At 42.6% G+C, this 20,140-nt stretch overlaps 1 protein-coding gene across 2 annotated transcripts in view; it reads right to left on the bottom strand.

Annotated features, from left to right (window-relative positions):
* Positions 1 to 20,140, bottom strand: part of SPECC1 (sperm antigen with calponin homology and coiled-coil domains 1) — a 956,149-nt gene that overhangs the window by 899,461 nt on the left and 36,548 nt on the right. For both annotated transcript variants that reach the window (XM_069226284.1, XM_069226282.1), the window contains exons 2-3: positions 14,206 to 14,384; positions 11,380 to 11,515 (exon numbers count right to left, since the gene is read on the bottom strand). In XM_069226284.1, the coding sequence (XP_069082385.1) occupies positions 11,380 to 11,515; positions 14,206 to 14,384 (315 nt within the window). The remainder of the gene's footprint in view (positions 1 to 11,379; positions 11,516 to 14,205; positions 14,385 to 20,140) is intronic.

The raw sequence follows: 20,140 nt of genomic DNA, 5'->3' as shown, positions 1-20,140 counted from the left end.
TCCAACCATGGATCGAATGGGTGTCTAGTACTTTGCCTTTCATAGAGTTTGTGTTTTTTGTGTGTATAAAGGGTTACAGCAACTTTAAAATGGAATATCATATGGCCACTAGAGGGCAGGAAATGACCAGGACTGAACGTGAGACATTGCGAAAAGACAGCATTCATAGGGATATGTTTCACGTTCCATTGTACGCATATACACTAGGATCACAGCCCCATATCGCCCCAATTAGTTACAGATAATGAATATTTATTGCGAGTGGTGTTTTCATCCTCAGTGTTCACACCTCTATGAGAAGAGACATCATCAGGGATACAGTAATGACATTTCCTTTTGTTTCCTAAATTATCTGTTGGCGGTGCTTCCTCGGGTATGAACGGAACCCCTTCTCCATCCCGTTATCTTAACTCCCGCCATCCAGGGACCGTCTCTGAAATGCTCAACCTGCAATACTTATCTTAAACCAATGCGAAAAGCACTTGAAAGCACTAAATGGAAGAACAGGATCACAGACGGTCTTCATTTTTTCCACTGGCCCAGGGGTCTTGAACTCCCTGGCAGGGAGGGGTCGCTGCCACCGGGAGGGACTTTGGCCCATATTTATACTTTTTTAGCGGCGCATTTGCGCCACTTTAGCATTAAAAATAGGGCAAATGCGGCACTACAAAAGTATAAATATGGGCCTTTGTGTCCTAAAACACTGACTGTTTATGGCTCATTTGACCTTTGATGAGAGGGGCGTCTACAAGCAGAGGCTTCTAAACACATCAAAACGTGTATAGTTTGATGTAAATGTAAAATGTAAATTAGCAGTTGTATAGCGCACTACTCACCCGTTAGGGTCTCAAGGCGCTGTACTCATACCGCTATGGAACCCCTCCTGGTTTTTCCCTGGGAGGCGCCCACTCCTGAGCACCCCCAGGGTGAAGCCAGGCATCCAAGCGCTGTTGGGGCCGTTGGGGAGATTAAGCAAGCTATTGCCCAGAGTTGCAGAGTGGGACCCATGAATTAGATTAGGCACCGAGGCGAGAATTATCTGGTCAAGGGGAATTGAGCCCAAGACCTGCCGAAGCGGGACTTGAACCCTGGTCTTGAGCCAGAGCTCTGCTTCAGGGTCTGCCGCTCTAACCATTGAGCCACACTTCTCCACTTGATGGAGCTGTGTGTGTGTGTTGGGGGGGGGGGGCATACATGGAAACATGGAAAAAGAGCGCGAAAGGAAGGGAGAAAGGGGTGAAGGGATATGCATATGGATGAGTGGACTGAAGGGTTGAGACATGAATGCGTGGTAGGATGGATGAGAGAACGACAGGTGGGTGCAAGTAGACATGAGTGGATGAACTGAGAGAAGAGTGGGTGGTTGGAAAAGCAGTGGTCGGATTCATGGATGGATGAGGCGATGGGTTGATGGCTGGAAGGGTACAAGGGATATGAGGAGAAGGCTGTTTCGATGGTTGAAAGAGCAATGGATGGATTAACGGATGTATGGAGAGACAGGAATAACAGAGAAACGGATGGATAGAAATTGAGAGATGAGTGTGTGAAATAGAGGTGGGGAAGGGAATGATGAAGAGATGGCTGGATGTATGAATGTCGAGATGAATGAATGGATGGATGGAAAGAAGGCTAGGTGGACGAAGATAGAAGAATAGGAGGAGAAGGATGGATTGGCAGAAGGCGGAAAATAAGGATAGCTGGATGGATGGAAGGAGGGAAGGAGAAATGATGGCTGGACAGAATGATAGATTGGAGGATGGGGGAAGGATGAATGTATGGAAGGGAGGTTGGAAAGAATGGTGGATGTATTGATTGACAGAAACATGGATGGATGAAAGGAAGGATGGATTGATAGAAGGAAGGATGGATGACAGATAGGAGGAACAGTTGATTGGCTGGTGAACGGGGAGACCACAGGAAGAAAGGACAAAAAAAAACGAGTGGCAAAAACGGGACAGAAAATGAGGGATCAAACTGGTAGGCAAAAAAGAAAAAGGTGAATGAGAGAAGGAAAAGGGACATAACAATGCAAAAAGTAGAGAACGAAAAAGAAAAAAAGAAGGAAAGACGAAAAAAGGAGATGACGATGGAAAGAAAGGCATCAATGGATAAAGAGAAAGAAAGGGAAAAACTACTTTAAAAATCAAGAACAAATTAAGCTGAGAAGAAATATAAGCTAGAAATAGAAATGAAAGAGAAAATATGAAGGAAAGGAAGATGGAAAGAAGGAAGATGAAAGTGAATAGGAAAAGGAGAAGTGAAGAAAATACATGGACAAGAATTAAAAGAAAGATGAAAACAAGAACTGAGATCTGGGAAAAATGAATGAAGAAGAGAAATGCAAGATGAAAAGCATGATAAAGAAAGATGAAAACAAAAAATTTGAGCTAGAGGAAAAGAAGGAAGAAAAGTAGGTAATAAAGGGGAGAAGAAAAGACATGGAAAGAAAGACCAGCTCCTGTCCCCTGTGCAACCCTGGACCAGCAGGCTGAACTCTGGTCGGGAGCACCGAGCTGCACTGGTTAAGGTTTCATGTGTCTTCCGTCAGTGGGCTGCGTGGGGCTGCCACTGGATTGCAGAAACACCAGGAAAGTGCACGCGGGTGATGGGAACATGGGACACTGGAGTGGTTCTTAACTTTAGATTTCTGTGGACCCCCATTTAATTACTACTGGAACCCAGGGACCCCCATGAGTCATTATTTGAATCTGGGACTCTCTAATCCTTACCTCTCTGAGTCATACTGGAAGCCAAGAACCCCGTCCTAGACATTTTAAAACATTTGAACCACACAACAATACACATAATTCACACAAAAAATTAAAAAAATAAAAATTGTCATTTTATTTGGAAGGTTGGAGCTTTTCCTAATTCATTTGAGGTCACTTATCACCTACACTGGATTTTGTTTGCTGCATTTGCACTGCTCCTATTAATCAATCTGAGGATACCAACTTCATTCTTAGCCTCCAGCTTTACATTTTGCTTCATTACTTATATACACTTTATTAATCTGTTAATATTATTTAATTTTCTAAGCAGTTGCCAAACGCCCGAGTAGCCTTCGTGGACCCCGAGGGCTCCGCAGACTAGAGATTAAGTACCACTTGACATTCATCATCTGTGGGGCAGAACTGTGGTCTGTGTAGTGTGTGCAGGTGCAGAAGTAATAGACGGTGTCAGCAGTGGTGGTGGTGTCCCCCTAAGAAATATATTGGGCAGAAGAACTTTTTTCCTTGCAAATTAAGCATTGACTATGTGACAATCTTGCTGGTGTGAAAGGAAAGACTGCAGGATGTAATTTCTTCCAACAGAAAACAAAATGTAACTATCTATAAATGAATTGTGCAAATATTTCAAAATCTATCAGAAGTACAGAAAGCACAAATGAAGCATTTTTTTGCAATTCTGAAGAGTGATGGGAACAAATATTTTAATATGAACAAAATCAAATCAAGAGACCTTAGTTGGTGAGGTGCAATTGCCAAATATTTGCTGAAACCCTATTTATGCACATTGTCGTTTGTTCACTATTTAGTTTTATCAGTAAAACTAAGGGACAGATTTACTAAGGACTTGCATTGTCCTTGGGTGACACAAGTTGTTGCAAGACAATGCAAGTCCTGGTCTGGGATTTGCCAAATCATGCAAAGGTACAAAAAGTGACTTTGTGTGATTTAGCAAATACAGAGTAATCCAACTCCGTGTTCGGCGCTGCCTTGCGTTACTTTGCATCAAGTAGCCATTACATGGGTGGAGCGTGGGTTTTACCATACACCTGCCCATGTATTCTGAAGCAAACACAGATTTACAGAGACGTGTAAACCTGGTTTTGCACCAGTATGGTGCACCTACCTGACAAGTGTAACAAGGAGAAATATCTTTATTTCTCCTCATTTAGTTCTTCTTTCCATGTGTACAGCAGCACACATAGAAAGGGGATTATGCCTCTCCGGACTGTTTTTGTGCGGGAAGGTATTCCTTTCTGCACAGAAACAATTCCGTCCATAATGTAGGCACCCTTGCTCCACGGTGCAAAGGTGCCTTCGTTGGTGCTAGGCAGCAGGCAGTGCACCAGGGCAAGTAGAGTGAAATGCTCCATATGTATGTAAATATGGAGCATTTCTGCCCTTTCATGCAATGGAGTGCAGCAAGTGGCCTTGCTGCGTCGCATGTATGAAAGAATGGCTACTTTGCCCCTGCATGCCTTTGCAGATCTAGTGGCTATTTCAATTGAGAATACGCTGTCTGTAAATGAGTGCATTGCCACACCATGCCTCAGTAACACTGATCTCCAAACTGCACCACCGCCTACATACTACTCCCTCACCCCCCTCTTGTCGAATGGCCGCGGCTCATTTTCTACAATTATTCTGCATGCCACATTTGGCTTTATTGCAATTTCGATGAGTTCAGTGATGTAACACTGATAGCAGCATCCCCAGTCCGAAAACTGTTCCAGCACCTATGCTGATGCCCCACATTTACCTCCGCTTCTGCAACACCGCCATATCAATGCAACACCCGCCCGTCCCCCACTTCCCTAAACATAAAATGGCTTTCTAGTGTACCATGTAAACACCGGAGCAGGTGAATTACACAGCCGCTTTAAAATAATCCATTCTATTGGAGACATAGGAGAATGTACTGACCCTAAATCTAGTAACATGTTGACAAAATGATTGTCTAACATAGTCACCACTGCATCCAGTTGGAGAGGACTACAATTGCTTTTCCCCACCTCGTTATTCCAAAGCAAGTGGTTGCAAATATTCTTGCAACTTCAATGGCCAAGGGGTTCTGGAGTGTCTCTTTTGTGGCCAGGTCCAGTACTACTGCAAAAGGGCTGCAGGATAAAATGATGTTTTAAACAAAAATAAGAGCAGCAAAGACAGCAGTAGACTAGATATCGACTTTAATTAAAACAGAGCACCCTAGTCACCATCAGCAGAAAGGAATCCCAGCATCACTTAAATTGGTGGTTGACGAGACACTGGCAACGTCAAAAACTGTCACAGGGGTTCCTACAATAGGTGACTGCAGTTTTCTATTTATTAGTGCTTCCCTATTGAAATTCAAGTTATATACAACACATTGGGGGTCATTATGACTTTGGCGGACAGAAAAGGCCGTCACCCAAAGTACCCCGGTCAGCTTGCCGCCAGAGTGGCGCTTTCTTGCAGTCCCAATAAGAGCTTCCTGATGGGTCAGTGGGTGAGAATGATGTTTCTGCCCGCTGGCCCAGCAGGAAACACCCAACAGCATTGTCTCCGGCTCATAAAAGAGCCGGCGGCAATGCTGTTGTGCATAGGGTGCACCAGCATCCTTTGCAACGTTCATGTCTGCAAAGCAAAGCAGACAGTAAACATTGCAACGGGGCAGGCCGTGGGGCCCCTGCACTGCCCATATCAACTGCATGGGCAGTGGAGGGGCCCCCCTGGTACCCTCCGCACCCGTCTCTGCCAACCTTTACATGGCGGGGCTACCACCATGTAATCGCCAGTTGAGAAGGGACACGTGATCCCTAGGGCAGCGCTGCCCTGGTGGATTAGGACCACCAGCACAGCCAGCCCTTCCTGAAGGGGAAAACTGGTGTGCTGGTGGTCCAACCATGGCGTAACGGCCACGGTCATAATGTGGCTGTTGGACCCCCACGCTGGTGGCAGTCTGACCGCCACCGTGGCCCTGGTGGTCTTAAGACTGCCAGGGTCGAAATGAGGCCCATTATTTCCAAAATGGCAGATTTACAATACTTCTAAACAAAGCATTCATGGTTCAACAAGAATGTTGATCCGATGTGAATTCTTTATATTGTGTAATTTCCTATTAAGTGATTCCCCATGGGGCAAACACTATGGGGGTTATTACGACCCTGGTGGTCTTCAGACTGCCAGGGTCACAGTGGCGATCTCACCACCGGCAAATCGATGGGCCAACCGCTTTGGCGGCGGTCCGACTGCCACATTACGACCATGGTGCTGCACCATGATCGGACTGCCAGCACCCCCAGTTTTCCTCCACAGGAGGGACTGGCGGTGCTGGTGGTCCTAATCCGACAGGGCAGCACTGCACGAAGCACCACCCTGGGGATTACTACCCCCCTCTCTGCTAGCTTTTACATGGCAGTAGCACCGCCATGTAAAGATCGGCGTAAATGGGGTGCAGGGGGCTCCAGGGAGGCTCCCGTTCTGCCCATGCACTTGACATGGGCAGTGAAGGGGGCCCCCATGGCCAGCCCCGTAGCGCTGTTCACTGTCTGCTTTTCAGGGTGTTGGTGCACCCTATACACTGCAGCATTGCTGCCAGCTCAATAATGATCCGTCATCAATGTTGTAGGCAGTTTCACGCTGGGCCAGTGGGAAACTCCTAATGGGGCCCACGGGAAGGTGGCCGCACTGGCGGCAACCTGACCACAGGAGATTAGTAGATGGCCTTTTCCGTCCTCCAAACTCATAATGACACCCTATGTGTCAGCTAAATCAAGAAATATTTAAGAGTACATGGTTCTTTTGTATGGATACGGTTATTGTTTTACATCTAGGTTTTACTTTTCATGCTATTAAATAAAATGATTCTTATTCTAGGGAGCATTCTCAACAGAAAATATCTTAAAACTCAAGTAGGTGCCTTAAGTTGGAAAAGTGGATTATGAAAATGTTTGCAAAAATATATGAATTATTGATCAAGTAGTCATAGGTCATGCCTGTCTGTCATACTTGGCGTTGTTTATTTATTATTTATTTAGTTATGCATTTTATATAGCGCATATATTATCCAAGAGTGTCAGAGCACTTTATGATAGAAAAGGAACATGATATGAGGTGCATGGTTATTGTTACACAGGACATAGCAACATTACAAAAGGTGTATGATTGCGGTACTATAGGACATAGGAATTACCAATACATGGGACATCGAGTTACATTAGGTGAGAAGCATGGTAACTGTACTAAACTAGCAATCCTAGACGTAAAGCAACAGGTAGAACCATAGGCGTAGGGGGTACAGATATTGATTGGAACTGGGGCGGAGGCATTAGCTAAAGTGTCTTTGAAAGAGAAGGACTTTCAGTTTAGATTTAAAGTCAGCGATTGAAGTCATTGTGCATAAGTCCCAATGTAAGGAGCTCCATATCCTGGTCACACTTCCTGAGAAGGATTTTCCCATAAGTCGTTCCTTTTTAGATGTCAGGGGGTCCAGCAGGAATAGTTTACTGCACAGAAAACCAACTCATCATCGAGAAACAGAGGCCCATATTTATACTTTTTTAGAGCCTCATTTGCGTCATTTCTTGACACAAAAGCGGCACAAAGTTACAAAATATAATTGTATTTTGTAAGTTTGTGCCGCTTTTGCGTCAAAAAATGATGCAAATGCGGCGCTAAAAAGTATAAATATGGGCCAGAGAGCACTGATTTAAGTGCAGCTTACAGACAGGCACCACCACCGTGTGTGCACTGTGCTTATCAGTTGTTCACTGTTTAATATGAAAGGTGCTCTGGCCAATAGCATTTTGACTGCAAACAACCGTCTGAAGGGATAGTTACTTCATGGGAACATTTATAAAGTGTGGCAGCTACAGAATTAACTTGTAAGCGTTTAAATTGGGTGGAAAAGTTGACCCAGGATGCAGCAATGCATTTGTTCCCGAAGCAGAACTAATCTATCACCACATAAGTTCTCCTCTGCAACTCATGCACGACTCTTGGATACTGCTTACTTGTGCTAGCACATGATCAAATCCGTCACCACTGAAATGCCGCTCTGCATCTCATGCACGACTGTACCCTCACTTTCATTTGTGCTTGCACAAGATCTAATCCATCACCTCAGAAGTGTTGCTCAGCACCTCATGCATGACTCTAGGATCCCGTATACTTGTGCTTGCACATGATTGAATCTATCACCATTGAAATGCTGCTCTGGCTTTCATGCACGACTGTATGCTCACTTTCATTTAAGTTTGTTCAAGATCTAATCCATTGCCAGGGAAGTGTTGCTCAGCATCTCATGCAGAACTCTGGGATCCTGTTTACTTGTGCTTGCACATGATCAAAACTATCAACACTGAAATGCTGCTCTGCATCTCATGCTCAACTGTAGGCTCACTTTCATTTGTGCTTGCACAAGATATAATCCATCACCACAAAAGTGTTGCTCAGCATCTCATGCAGAACTTTAGGATGCTGTTTACTTGTGCTTGAACATGATCAAAACTATCACCACTGAAATGCTGCTCTGCATCTCATGCATGACTGTAGGCACACTTTCATTTTTGCTTGCACAAGATCTAATCCACCACCATAACAGTGTTGCTCAGCATCTCATGCATGGCTCTAGGATCATGTTTACTTGTGCTTGAGCATGATTGAATCAATCAGCACTGAAATGCTGCTCTGCATCTCATGCACGACTGTAGCATCACTTTTACTTGTACATGATCCAAACTACCACCAAAGAAGTGTTGCTCTGCATCTCATGCACAACTGTAGGCTCACTATTATCTGTGCTTGCTCGAGATCTAATCAATCACCACAAAAGTGCAGCTCTGCACAACTGTGGGCTCTCTTTTATTTGGTCTTGCACTCGATCCAGTCCGTCATCACAGGAGTGTGGCTCTGCATCTCATGCACGTCTCCTGCCTTCCAGGCTCACTTTTAAAAGAGGAGACTACAATTTAAGTAAATCTGATAAGAAGTTAGTGAAGTGAGATAATGCAGAGCTTTGTACCTCCCAAAGAATGGATGGGGGGTTGGTAAGTGCTATGTTCACAATTATTATATCTTGTTAGCATCCGGGGAGATGGCATTTTATTTGCAAGGCCTCTTCTCTTCAGATTCAAGGCTGGCACAGTGTGGTGTCTTTTGTGTTTCATTAATGATTCAAAGCTTTGGGGAGGCTTTGGGCAAGCCAACTACCGGCCTGCTTTTGCGATGGGTCGGTTGAGCAGTCCCTGCTGCATTTTATGTTTTTTTTGCAAATTCTACAGACCTTTCTTCTTCCATTGTCTAAACACATTTTGAAACAACTTGCCTTCCAGAAATGTAGAGATTCTTTATTATATTTACAGCTACTAGAAAGGCTGGATGTCTGTTACAGTGTATGTTGTTTTGTAAATGTCAGACACAAATAAGAAATCTATGGGTGGGTGAGGAGAATCTGTCCTGTCAGTTACTGAACTCGCTGTATTTATATTTGCGGAAGTGTTCGCCTCTTGTGAAAATGCACTTTATTGTAGCAGTTTTTGTTGCACAGAGACTTGTTTCCCCTGGATGAAATGGCAGGAGCAAGTTTTAGTTAATACTTTTCTCTTCTACTGTATTTTAATCTTTTAAGATGTATTGTGTTGTGCCCTTTTATGATTTTCATCCAAAAAAGAAATGATGACTGACTGATTGAATAGACTACAGCTAGCGTGAGTTTTCTATAAATACCGAATAAGGACCGTTCGCTAATCATCTGCACCCGCAATACAACAGATTGACTATAACTGCTTACCTGAACATTACACTCAAACCTATCAGGCATGCAAAGATGGGAACCCTCGGACCACACCACAGAATGTCGGAAATCAATTAAAGATTTAGGATGCATTAAAGTTATAAAACTCGTCACACAACCTGGTGGCACACGAGCTCAGACAACAGGCACTGCTTGTTATAGAGGCCGAACCCTACTGGGCGATGCTGCTCCCCAGAAAACCTGTCCCGACCTCTTTTCAATGCCAGTCTCAAATACTAATTTGGAATTACAAGGTCAGAGGTGAAAGGGCACAGGCTGCTTTTAGCTGCTTTACCTTTGGGCAATATGCAGGGGGCACAAGGAGCGTATCCTAAAACCTGTTGGAGTGTGATGGATCCTAGGGAACCCCAACACCTGATGGATATTGAGTTTCCCTCTCAATAGGTAAGGGGAACCACTTTGGCCCTTCGCAGAATAGTAGAGGCATTTTCTTCCAGCACAAAGTCCAGAAGAATGGGTCACTTGCCTGATTTTTTTGCCCACTCATGTAGAGAGATACATTTTTATAATTCTCAGTCTACTTGAAAGAAAATATTCGCAACTAATGGCCTAATTTACACTTTGGCAGAGAAGGTACTCTGTCAATACCCTCTCTGCCAAAGTGAAATTCCATGCACCTTGTTTAGAGTCAGGAGGAACTTCAGCATGTAGACGGCGGAGACTATTTTGTTTTCACTGACTACATGCACATTCACCAGCCTGACAGAGAAAGGGCTGTTGGAGGTGTGGTTGTGTGTCTACCCACCATACTTAGAGTGGGCTAACACATGGCTAGTCCGTGGCGCAGTTCACGTAGTTCCGTTTGACCAAAAAACTCTGTTGTGCTTCGCGGAGTTCCACGAAGTGGCAGAGTGTGTTAGGTCATGCTGTTTGCGCTGATTTTTAGTGCTGGGTGTTTGTCCTGCACGTAACATCAGCGTGAACTGCACCATGCGCCGCACAAGAAGGTGCTGCTTCTTTTCTGCTGCTCAAGTAGATTTTCTACTCGAGTGGCAGCTTCCTCAATGTGATCGGAAGGTTTCTTAATGTGAGTGGTAGCGACCATCTGAGACAGCACGCAACTGCTCACATTGAGAAATCTCACCGGGAAGTGGTCTGGAGTAACATTTTCCTTACTCGTAAACTTAACGTTGGCGACTGCGAGCGAGGAAAAAACTCCATTCCGCAGAGTTTTTTTAGAACACCACGCTCTAAGTGGAGAGTGGAGAGTGGAGTGGGAAAAACTCTACAAGCAGAGCGGAGTTCACCGCCCACCCCTACACATGGCTAGGTTTTGCTTTCACATACCACCATGGCAAGGGTGTCAGTTTTTTTATTTTCAAAAACAAAATCCCACTTTTAGATTTTGTTTATGAAAATAAAAATATGTTAAAAGTTTGATGTATTGCTCTGTCATGTTGATTTAGCGATCCATCAAACTCCCAATGCATTTACAGAAACCACCATGACAGCATTTCCTGGAAATGCAAGTATATTTAGTGGTCAGGTACTCTCACCATGCTGGGAGTAAAGGACTCCGCAATGGCACCGGTACATAATCTGCTAAAGTCTAAATCAGGGCATAAATTTCGAGTTCAGATCTATAAAACAATTAACTCTAACCTGCATGTCCAAAGTTCGCTTGGCCTCTAAGGAAAGCCATCGATTGATAATAGCAAGGACTTATACATGCCACACAATAGTAGCTATTGTAAAACTGGTGTTATCACTACTTGTCTTGCAGAAAAAAATATTCAAACGTCATTGATGGCAGCATGCTCTCTTTGTCTTGGCTTTCCTCTAAATCTAATTTAATGTGAAGTTCCACACTATAAAAAAAAAAAAAAAACTGTTAAATATATGCAATTCATTTCCTACCAGTGGTACTGCGTGCCCGCGCTTCGGCGAGCTCAGAGATTGCTCCTGTGGTGGTGGTCTTCTTCATCCTGCAGGTATTCATTGAAGTGCTTCCTCCTGGCTTGTTGAGAGTGTCCTCACTGCTCGCTCTTTTCATCTGGTACAAAATTGGAGGCAAATGTTGAGAAGAACATCTACAAAATGCACATTATGCCTGATTAACAGAAAAAAGGTCAGCCATGAGCACATAACCCCAGGTAAGAATGCAGAAGTAAGCATTCCTTCTCAGTACCTCAGTGGATGAAGTGCATATTTACCGTGAGTTAAGTGTGCAAAAGTAACCATTCGTTCTCAGTATCGCTGTTCACGTTCCGCAGACTTACCTTGGGGTAAGCGCACAGAGGTAGCCATTTCTTCTCAGTATCTATTCATTATCTGCATACTTATTGTGATGTAAGCGGGCAGAGGTGAACGTTCCGTCTTAGTATCTAAGTTCATGTTCTGCACGTTTACCATGAGGTAAGTGTACAGAAGTAACCATTCATTCTCAGTATCTCTGTACATGCAGTGCATACTTACCATGAGATAAGCATGCAGAAGTAACTGTTCCTTCACAGAATCTCCGGTCATATTCTGAAGACTTACCATGAGATAAGCCAAAGTGTACAGAAGTAACCGCTTCTTCTCAGAATCTAAGATCATTTTCTGCATACTTACTACGAAGTAAACATATAGAAGGAACCGTTCCTTCTCATTATCTCTGGTTATGTACTGCATACTTATCATAAGGTAAGCATACAGAAGTAACTTTTCCTTTTCAGTAGTGCTGGTCCTATTCTGCAGACCTACAATGAGGTAAGTGCACAGAAGTAACTGCTTCTTCTCAGTATTACAGTGCATATAGTGCATACTTACCATGTGGTGAGCGTGCAGAAGTAAGTATTCCTTATCAGTATCTCATGAGGTAAGCATGCAAAAGTAACCATTACTTCTCAGTATCGCTGCTCATGTTCCACAGATGATAATGAGATGAGCGTGCAGGAGTAAATGTTCCTTCTTAGTATCTAAGTTAATGTTCTGCATACTTACCACGAGATAAGCATACAGAAGTTACTTCTCAGTACCTGAGTGCATGTAGTGCATACTTACCATGAGGTAATCATACAGAAATAACGGTTCCTCTTAGTATCTAAGTGCATATTCTACAGACTTATCTTGGGGTAAGTGTACAGAAGTAACTACTTCGTCTGAGAGTCTCAGTACATGTGGTGCATACTTACCACCAAATAAACGCACAAAAGTAACTGTTCCTCCTCAGTACCCAAGAGCATGTAGCACATACTTACCACGAGGTAAGCGTGCAGAAGTAACTATTCGTTCTCAGTATCTCTGTACATAGTCAGCATGCTTAACATGAGGTAAGTGGTTCTTCTCCGTGTCTCAGTGAAATGTAAAGCATACTTACCATGAGGTAGGCGTGCACGCATAACTCATATTCTCAATTCATGTTCCACATACATACCATGAGGTAAGAGTGTAAAAGAAACTTCTATTTCTTAGTGCCCTACCAACAATTCTTTGAAAACTCTTCTGCTGCTAGTATATATTTGCCTGGACATTTTAAACCTCTGTGTATCAGGTAAAAAAAAATTCTACAGTGAAAATGTGTTTTAGGTGTAAATTAAGGTGTCAGGGAGAAACCTACACCAACATGTGAGTTTTTATGTATGATTTTGTCCTGTAATAGACTGTTTCAGATTTGCTAAGCTGTATTCTAAAAGTATAGAATTCTATATAGTGTGTGCATGCAGACTGCAGCTGGCCTAGTGTTGTGCTTGGCTCGTTGATTGAATGGCTTGTCAGTGCCATGTACAATACTGACTCTGCCTGTGTGTATAGGGGTGGCTTTATAGGGCTCACCTGGCTCTTTAGTCAGATGCCATTATTACAGCTGAAGCTGAGTGAAAGGAAGGTGATCACACACTGAAAGTGTAAGTGAGCGTTGGGATCCCACTGAGGCAAGGATGTGACAATGGCGCACTGACAGGTTTCCAGACAGGAGGCACATCTGTGAAGACAGTGTGAATGTCCACATGAACGGGTGGGTGATGACCACTAATCTCTTAGATAATGTACAATTGTAATTCTTCAAGAAGGGGATTGGGATGGGGTGGGTCGGGCCTAGAATGAAAATACAATGGGCCTGATTCACAAAGGTAAACTTACACGTTTGTGTAAGTTTACGATTGTTTGTTACTCACAAAGGTATTTTACTAGTAGTATCTTTACCACTGTAGAGTCTCCCCACAGAGAAAGATAGGACAGTCTAAGCTTTCATGTGCGGAGACTCTGCAGTCGTACTGAAATGATGTTTTAAAAATTCCTATTTCATATACAGATAGCAGAATAAAATAAGGAGATAACTTTTCACAAGCCCCCAGTTTCTACTTCTCTAGACATGGTACTTACAACGTTCTTCAACTCAGAAATTTCTCTGAGGATCAGTTTTGCCATAAATGTTGATACACACAATATGCATGATGGAGAGGATGTCACATTGTTTTAGCAACTCAAAAATTCCAACCAGCATCCCACAATATACAGTTTAGTGTAATGTTTGTGGGCATTCATATATGTATTTATTATCTTTAAAAAGTTATAAAATGGAACTTCTAGCAGATATATAATATTAAAAAGCTTTGCAAATAAATTTGGGTACTCCTAAGGAAAGTGTCTTTGTCCATGAGCATGGTTACAGAACCCTAGACTCGGGGGCAAGACCAGGGAGTAGCCACAGTGGCTTTCACTTATTGAACAACAATGGACATGGAGAACAAGGGTCCTTACCTTGCTGAGCCGAGACTCAAACCCAAGTGAGTTGGATGACCTGGATGGTCTCATCCCGAAAGAGGGAGCAGGGGGGGATTTTCCCCTGTCACGTGACTGAGTCCCTGGCTTCATCAGTGAACTAGGTGGCCTGGCTGCCCCCTTCATGTTGATGGGTGAGTGGGGATCAGCAGCTGTAACTGAGTAGAAACAAAACAAGAAAAGTAATTACTTAGCAGAACAAGGGCTATCAAACACTTGAAGACACTTGCAGACAGGTGCTTCTTCATTTCTATCAAGTATTGGGCCAGTTGAGCTGACAGTGAGCTAAAGTCTATAATTTGTGAGAGAAATACTTGGAACATTGACCTGAAAGTTCCTGTGTATGTTTGTTTCTGTGTGAGTTTCAGCTACATTAATGTTCTTCTGCACTCCATTATCATCTTATGAGAGAGGACCAACTAATCTAACCCACAAAACAACAGAAGCCTGCATTGCCTCTTTTGGAGTGGTCCTCTCCATGTAAAATAACATGGAAGAGTAGAGATGTTTCTGCATCTTTGGGGTATGTCATTGTGGCACAGTGTGAGTCTCTAGACACAGCATGCATGGGGTCAATATCTAAACACACAATACCACTTACATTTGCAATAACATCCATTTCTTTGTGATCAGAATGCTTGCATCTCTGCTTTATGTGCTCCTCAGAATACATCTCCCAATCATTTTTTTCACGGCTGTTCTCTTAGGAGTGCAAACAAACTTATAGAATAAATGGATATGCCTGGTAGACTACAAGTTTATGTTGGGTTGTGTTAACTTGTGCTTTATCGTGTTCTGTAACATCATGGTATTTTGTTTTAGTTGCTTGTATAGATCTCAGCAAGCCTAAGCCCAATCCACTTCCCTTTGTCTGGTCATCAGGCCTTAGATTCCCTCCAGCCCCATTGACCTTATGAAAAGTATGGAACCTAGGAATTCTTTTAAGAAATCTTTTTAGTGCAAAACTCATCTTACCATCGTATGTCCACACTGTGACTAAAGATGTGGAAGGTTGTTTAGGATAATATCAATTGCATCACTTAAACAGTTTCCACATTTTCATGAATGATTCATCATGACAGCTGTTGCAAAGTACACATAAAATTATTTTTAATTATGTCAGTGTAATGTCTACATATGGATGGCCCCAACTGCCTGCGTGTAAAGGATCTCATCAGTGTGCAATATTGTGTGTGGAATGGACAGAGAATGCTTAAAAGGAAAAATCCAAAACTGCCTACTAGCTGGAACACTCATACATCCCATGGACAGAGTCACAGAAAACATGTGAATTCAAGCTTATGATTAAGACCCTTCAGGGTCAAAGTATCAAAATGTTGAATCCAGAAAGCTTCATGTTGTAATTACAGTTTATTGATGTCCACTTCTCGGTTGGGACGTGCTACTTCAATGACTAGGAAGCGAAGCTGAACTATGTTATATTTAAACTCAACCCAATGCGCTGCAAGGTTAGAATTCATATTCTTAGTATGAATCATGCTTTTGTGCTCAGATGTCCAAGTTTTGATCTTCCTTTCTGTCTTGCCAATATAGGTTAATCCGCAAGGACAATTAATGCAGTAAATCAAACCAGACAAATTGCAATCAGTTGAATGGCAGATTTCCATGTCTTTGCCTGTCACTGGAGGGTTAATAGTGCTATCTGTAATTACATTGTTACAATGCACAGAGTTCTGACATTTTTTAGTCCCATGCCATTTGGAGGAGCAGAAGACAACAGTTCTTTAAGGTTTTTCGATCTTATATAGGCAAACACAGGTCTGTCTTAAAAAATGCTCTTAAAATGTGGTTCTGGTTGTAGGATGTCCCATTGTTGACAAAGCAACCTTTTAATTCTGTATGACACAGTAGACAATTTAGACACAAAAATGTTAAAAATGTTGGCTCATACAGTTTTTGTAGTAAGGCTTGATGATCTAGGGACCCAGCTTTTCCGATCAAATTATGCAACAATCTGGTAGGGTAACCCCTTGCTTGAAAGTCCGATCTATATGCTGCCAGGGATTCTGTGCATTTTTTCATGTCAGAAGTGATCTTTTTAATTCGGGTGAACTGAGAGTATAGTAGATGATTCCTCAAAGATGTTGGGTGGAAGCTATTGAAAAACAGAGCATTATTATGGTCAGTAGGTTACCGGAAAATACTGGTTGATCTCCTGTTCAACTCCACAGTAATCCACACATCCAGAAATGCTATACACTTATTGCTGATTGTGTGAGTAAAAGAAGTTCGAACCAGCTATGGAGTCTTCTAATGCCTCTTTAGAGCCATGCCAAATGAGAAAGACATCATTTATGTAATGCACAAACATCAACAGGTTTTCACTCCAAACTTTTGCATTCAGGATGAATTCTGCCACAAATTTAGCCATAAACATATTGGCGTATGGCGGAGCTCCAGAAAAACCCATGGAGGTTCCTGTCCTCTGCGAATAGAATCGATCTTCGTGTTTAAAATAGCTATGATATAGGCAGAAGTGGAGCACCTCCAATCCGAACACTTTGTTAGATCGAATGCCCGGCATTTGGAGAAAAGCCCATTCTACTGCTTCTATACCTTTTTGATGTGAGATAGAGGTTTAAATTGCAGTCACACCAATCATACACAACAGTGGAGAGACCTCAGTCTTCAATATCATGTTCTGCAATTTTCTGAGGAAGTCAGTTGTGTTTTTGATGTAGGTCTGCCAATGTTGGATGAACGGTTGTAGAAATGTACCTAAATACTTTGCCAAAGGTTTATGGAGTGACCCACAACCAGACACAACAGCTCTAAATGGCAGATCAGTGGCATGTTTGTGAATTTTGGGTAACATGTAAAGCTTTGGCCTGCGTGGTAACATGTAAAGCTTTGGCCTGCGTGGAAATTCAGTAGTCAGAAATGTTTTTGTATTGTCACTAATCCAAGATAAATCCAAAGCCTTCTCCAAAAGCATAGTCAAAGTTCTCATCAAAATAGGAGTGGGATCTTGATCCATCTGCATGTACGTCTCCTCATCTGACATGTGCTCATGTACTTTACTCCTGTAATAACTGGTGTCCATCACAACCAATGGACCCCCTTAGTCAGCCTTCTGGAATGTTAATGCCTGATTCATAGAAAGTAACTTCAGAATCCTAAATTCACTGGAAGTCAAATTATCATGTTGCTTCAATCTAAAGTTCAATTGACTCAAATCTTTTTTTCACCAGAGTCTCAAAAATATCCAAACTCTTGTGAGAAATAGGGGAAACAAAAGTAGATTTCTGTATGAATTCTTGGTTTGGGGGTTCTGTCCCCCCCCCTCTCAAACAGGCGGCAAGACATTGTAAAAAAGATGGCGTAAGCGTAACTTTCTTATAAATTTAAACAAGACTACTTCAGATTCCAATAAATTAGTCTGGTATGTTGAAACAAAAGATAATCTTTTGTTCAGCACTGCTATCTGATGTGAAGTGAGTGTGACAGAAGAAATATTGATGACTAAATCTTGTTGCGACTTTGTAGGTTCATGCAATGATCCTTTTCTCTTCCTTTGTCCTCTACGGGGTTTCTAATGATAACTTCTTGGTGTTTGCAGCTGTCTGGCAGGTGGTTGGCTGCAGGACTATTGCTGGTTTCACTATGAAACTCATTGCCATGCTCCAAGGACTTCAGAAACAAGCAACCAGAATGTGCCCCAACTTGGGCTTAGAGCACTTCATTATCTCACAGTAGATGAAATGCAATGATTTGTACATGGTTCATAAACCATAATGGGACAATGGCACTGAAAACCAGCACAAAGCACCCCTGCACTGTCTCCCAATAAGAGAACTTTTATCAGTGACTGTCCATCGGTTCAACCGATGATCTTTCAAGAGGATGAGACAGGGAGGCAGATCATTGGGTTTACTAGAACCCATGTTTTGGAATACCCCTAGCTAACCTTGTGATACAAGCCTAAGTCAATGCAATTCAGTAACTTCTTGAAATCCAAAAGTTTTCAGATACTGTTTTTTTGTTGAAGTCAGCAGAGGACAGTGGTTGCCTTTGGAATTTGGCTGGGATTAATGCAAGCATTCCATCCATCACCTTGTTGTTTTGGCATCTGATGCCCTAAGTGCGCCTGGTATGCTGAGGCGAGGGTCCCAGGCTCACTGTGCCACTGGAACCAAGCTATACCTGGCTGAAGAGCTCCAAGTAGGGTGAAACCGGTCTTAGGTTGCTTGTGTTCCAGTCCAGGGAGGACCTAACCTGGCAGTTCAGGATGGACTGTTCCCATGAGGAACAGGGTCATGATTGATTTGCATATGGCTGGGTCCAACCTGAGGTGGCATGGTGGGCAAACATTGATGGCTTGGGATGCAGCCCGAGAGATTGACAGTGACTGAGATTAATTTATGCATTCCATCCATCACCTTGTTGTTTTTGCATTCGAAATTCACCAGACCGGATTACTCACCCTCAGAGGTTGGACTCTAACTTCCTACTCCTGTCTATTAAGATGCAGTTATTATCTTTTTCAGCTCTCTGACATAACTAAAAGGTGATACACACTACTTTACATAACTGCTAAATAAACTTTAAAAAGCGTGAGCGAGAGGCTCATGGGGTTAAGAGAAACATATTGAAAAGCCACTTAGGAGTGCAAACGTACAGCACCATTTAAAATGATGAATGCACCTGGATGGTGCTGGTCAACTCTTCTAACTTTAACTGATATTTAATTTCTGTGACTTTTGTTTCTCTACTTTCTGTTCACTTGTGTTTCTATCAAGTTCAGGGTGCAGTTAGGGTCCGTGTGCACACATGCATTTGTAAAGAGACTGGAATTTCGAGATCTGTGATAATTATCACATTCTTCACTTTTTTCCCTTTACAAATAAAAAAATAAATGAAAACGTGGGATTCAGTAGAGTAAACACTGATTCTGCATGCTGCGCCTCATTTCCAAGTTGAAAACTCAGAGTCGGATGCATTTATCACACCCAGGAAATATCCCATCTAGTGGTAATGGTATTTACCAGGTGTGGTTAATACCCCAGTGTATTCCACACAACTTGTAATCCGTGTCTTTGAAGGGTAGTGCAGGCCTGAACTCCTTATCCCCTCCTTTTATATCATTTGATGTTTTCATTTTCCTGTTATTCTATGTCAGTGCACTGCTATCTGCTATTTCCTCGTCACAGTCAGGAATCAAGATTTTACTACTGTATGCTATGTTTTCCCCAGGTTTTAATTTGACATTTGAGAGCAGATTTGCATCCATAGCTTGGAAGTGTTGTGCAAAATGTGCTCTGAATGCAAGTCCATTTGTACTCCGCAGCACCAGTCTCCATCCACGCAGCTAAGGCCTTTATCATGAGTGGACTGGAAGGGTGCAGTATTTATGACAGCGGATTTAATCCAGTTACGTATGAGTTAGAATTCTCTTATAATGGTAAATGACACTTAATATGTTTCCCAGTAATGGGTAATAACATGCAGATTTCGACACTTACCACACAAAAATCCATTTATGTTCCGGTAATTAGTAGGTATTTTCCCTATGCCAATTGCTGGCAGGTTTAATTTGCAGAAGTCCAACATGGGATTCAAAGTATAGTAAACCTAATATTGGGAGTGATAAAGTCCATATCACTTGCAATGTTGATCCATGCACAAACAGAGGCTTGCACAAGTCAGAGAACTCATCAGGAGGACCTAGGTGGGGCATCTGGAACATATGGCTGACCCTTTTCCATCTGAGCCAAAAACATGACTTTAGTATCCTGTGGCTCTTGTGGATTCTTTGTCTTCCACCATGTGGGCTACTATTCAATTTTTTGATGAGCCTCAAACTTTAATCTGATCCAGTATTGCTCGACCTTTATTTTTCACAGTGACTGAGGCTGAATTATCTCTTACCCACCCACCCAATGGCAGCTACTGT

Source organism: Pleurodeles waltl, chromosome 3_1 (assembly GCF_031143425.1).
Source record: "Pleurodeles waltl isolate 20211129_DDA chromosome 3_1, aPleWal1.hap1.20221129, whole genome shotgun sequence".
Lineage (NCBI taxonomy): Eukaryota > Metazoa > Chordata > Amphibia > Caudata > Salamandridae > Pleurodeles > Pleurodeles waltl.
The sequence above is the reverse complement of the archived record's forward strand: the minus strand, read 5'-3'. Positions and strand labels throughout refer to the sequence as shown.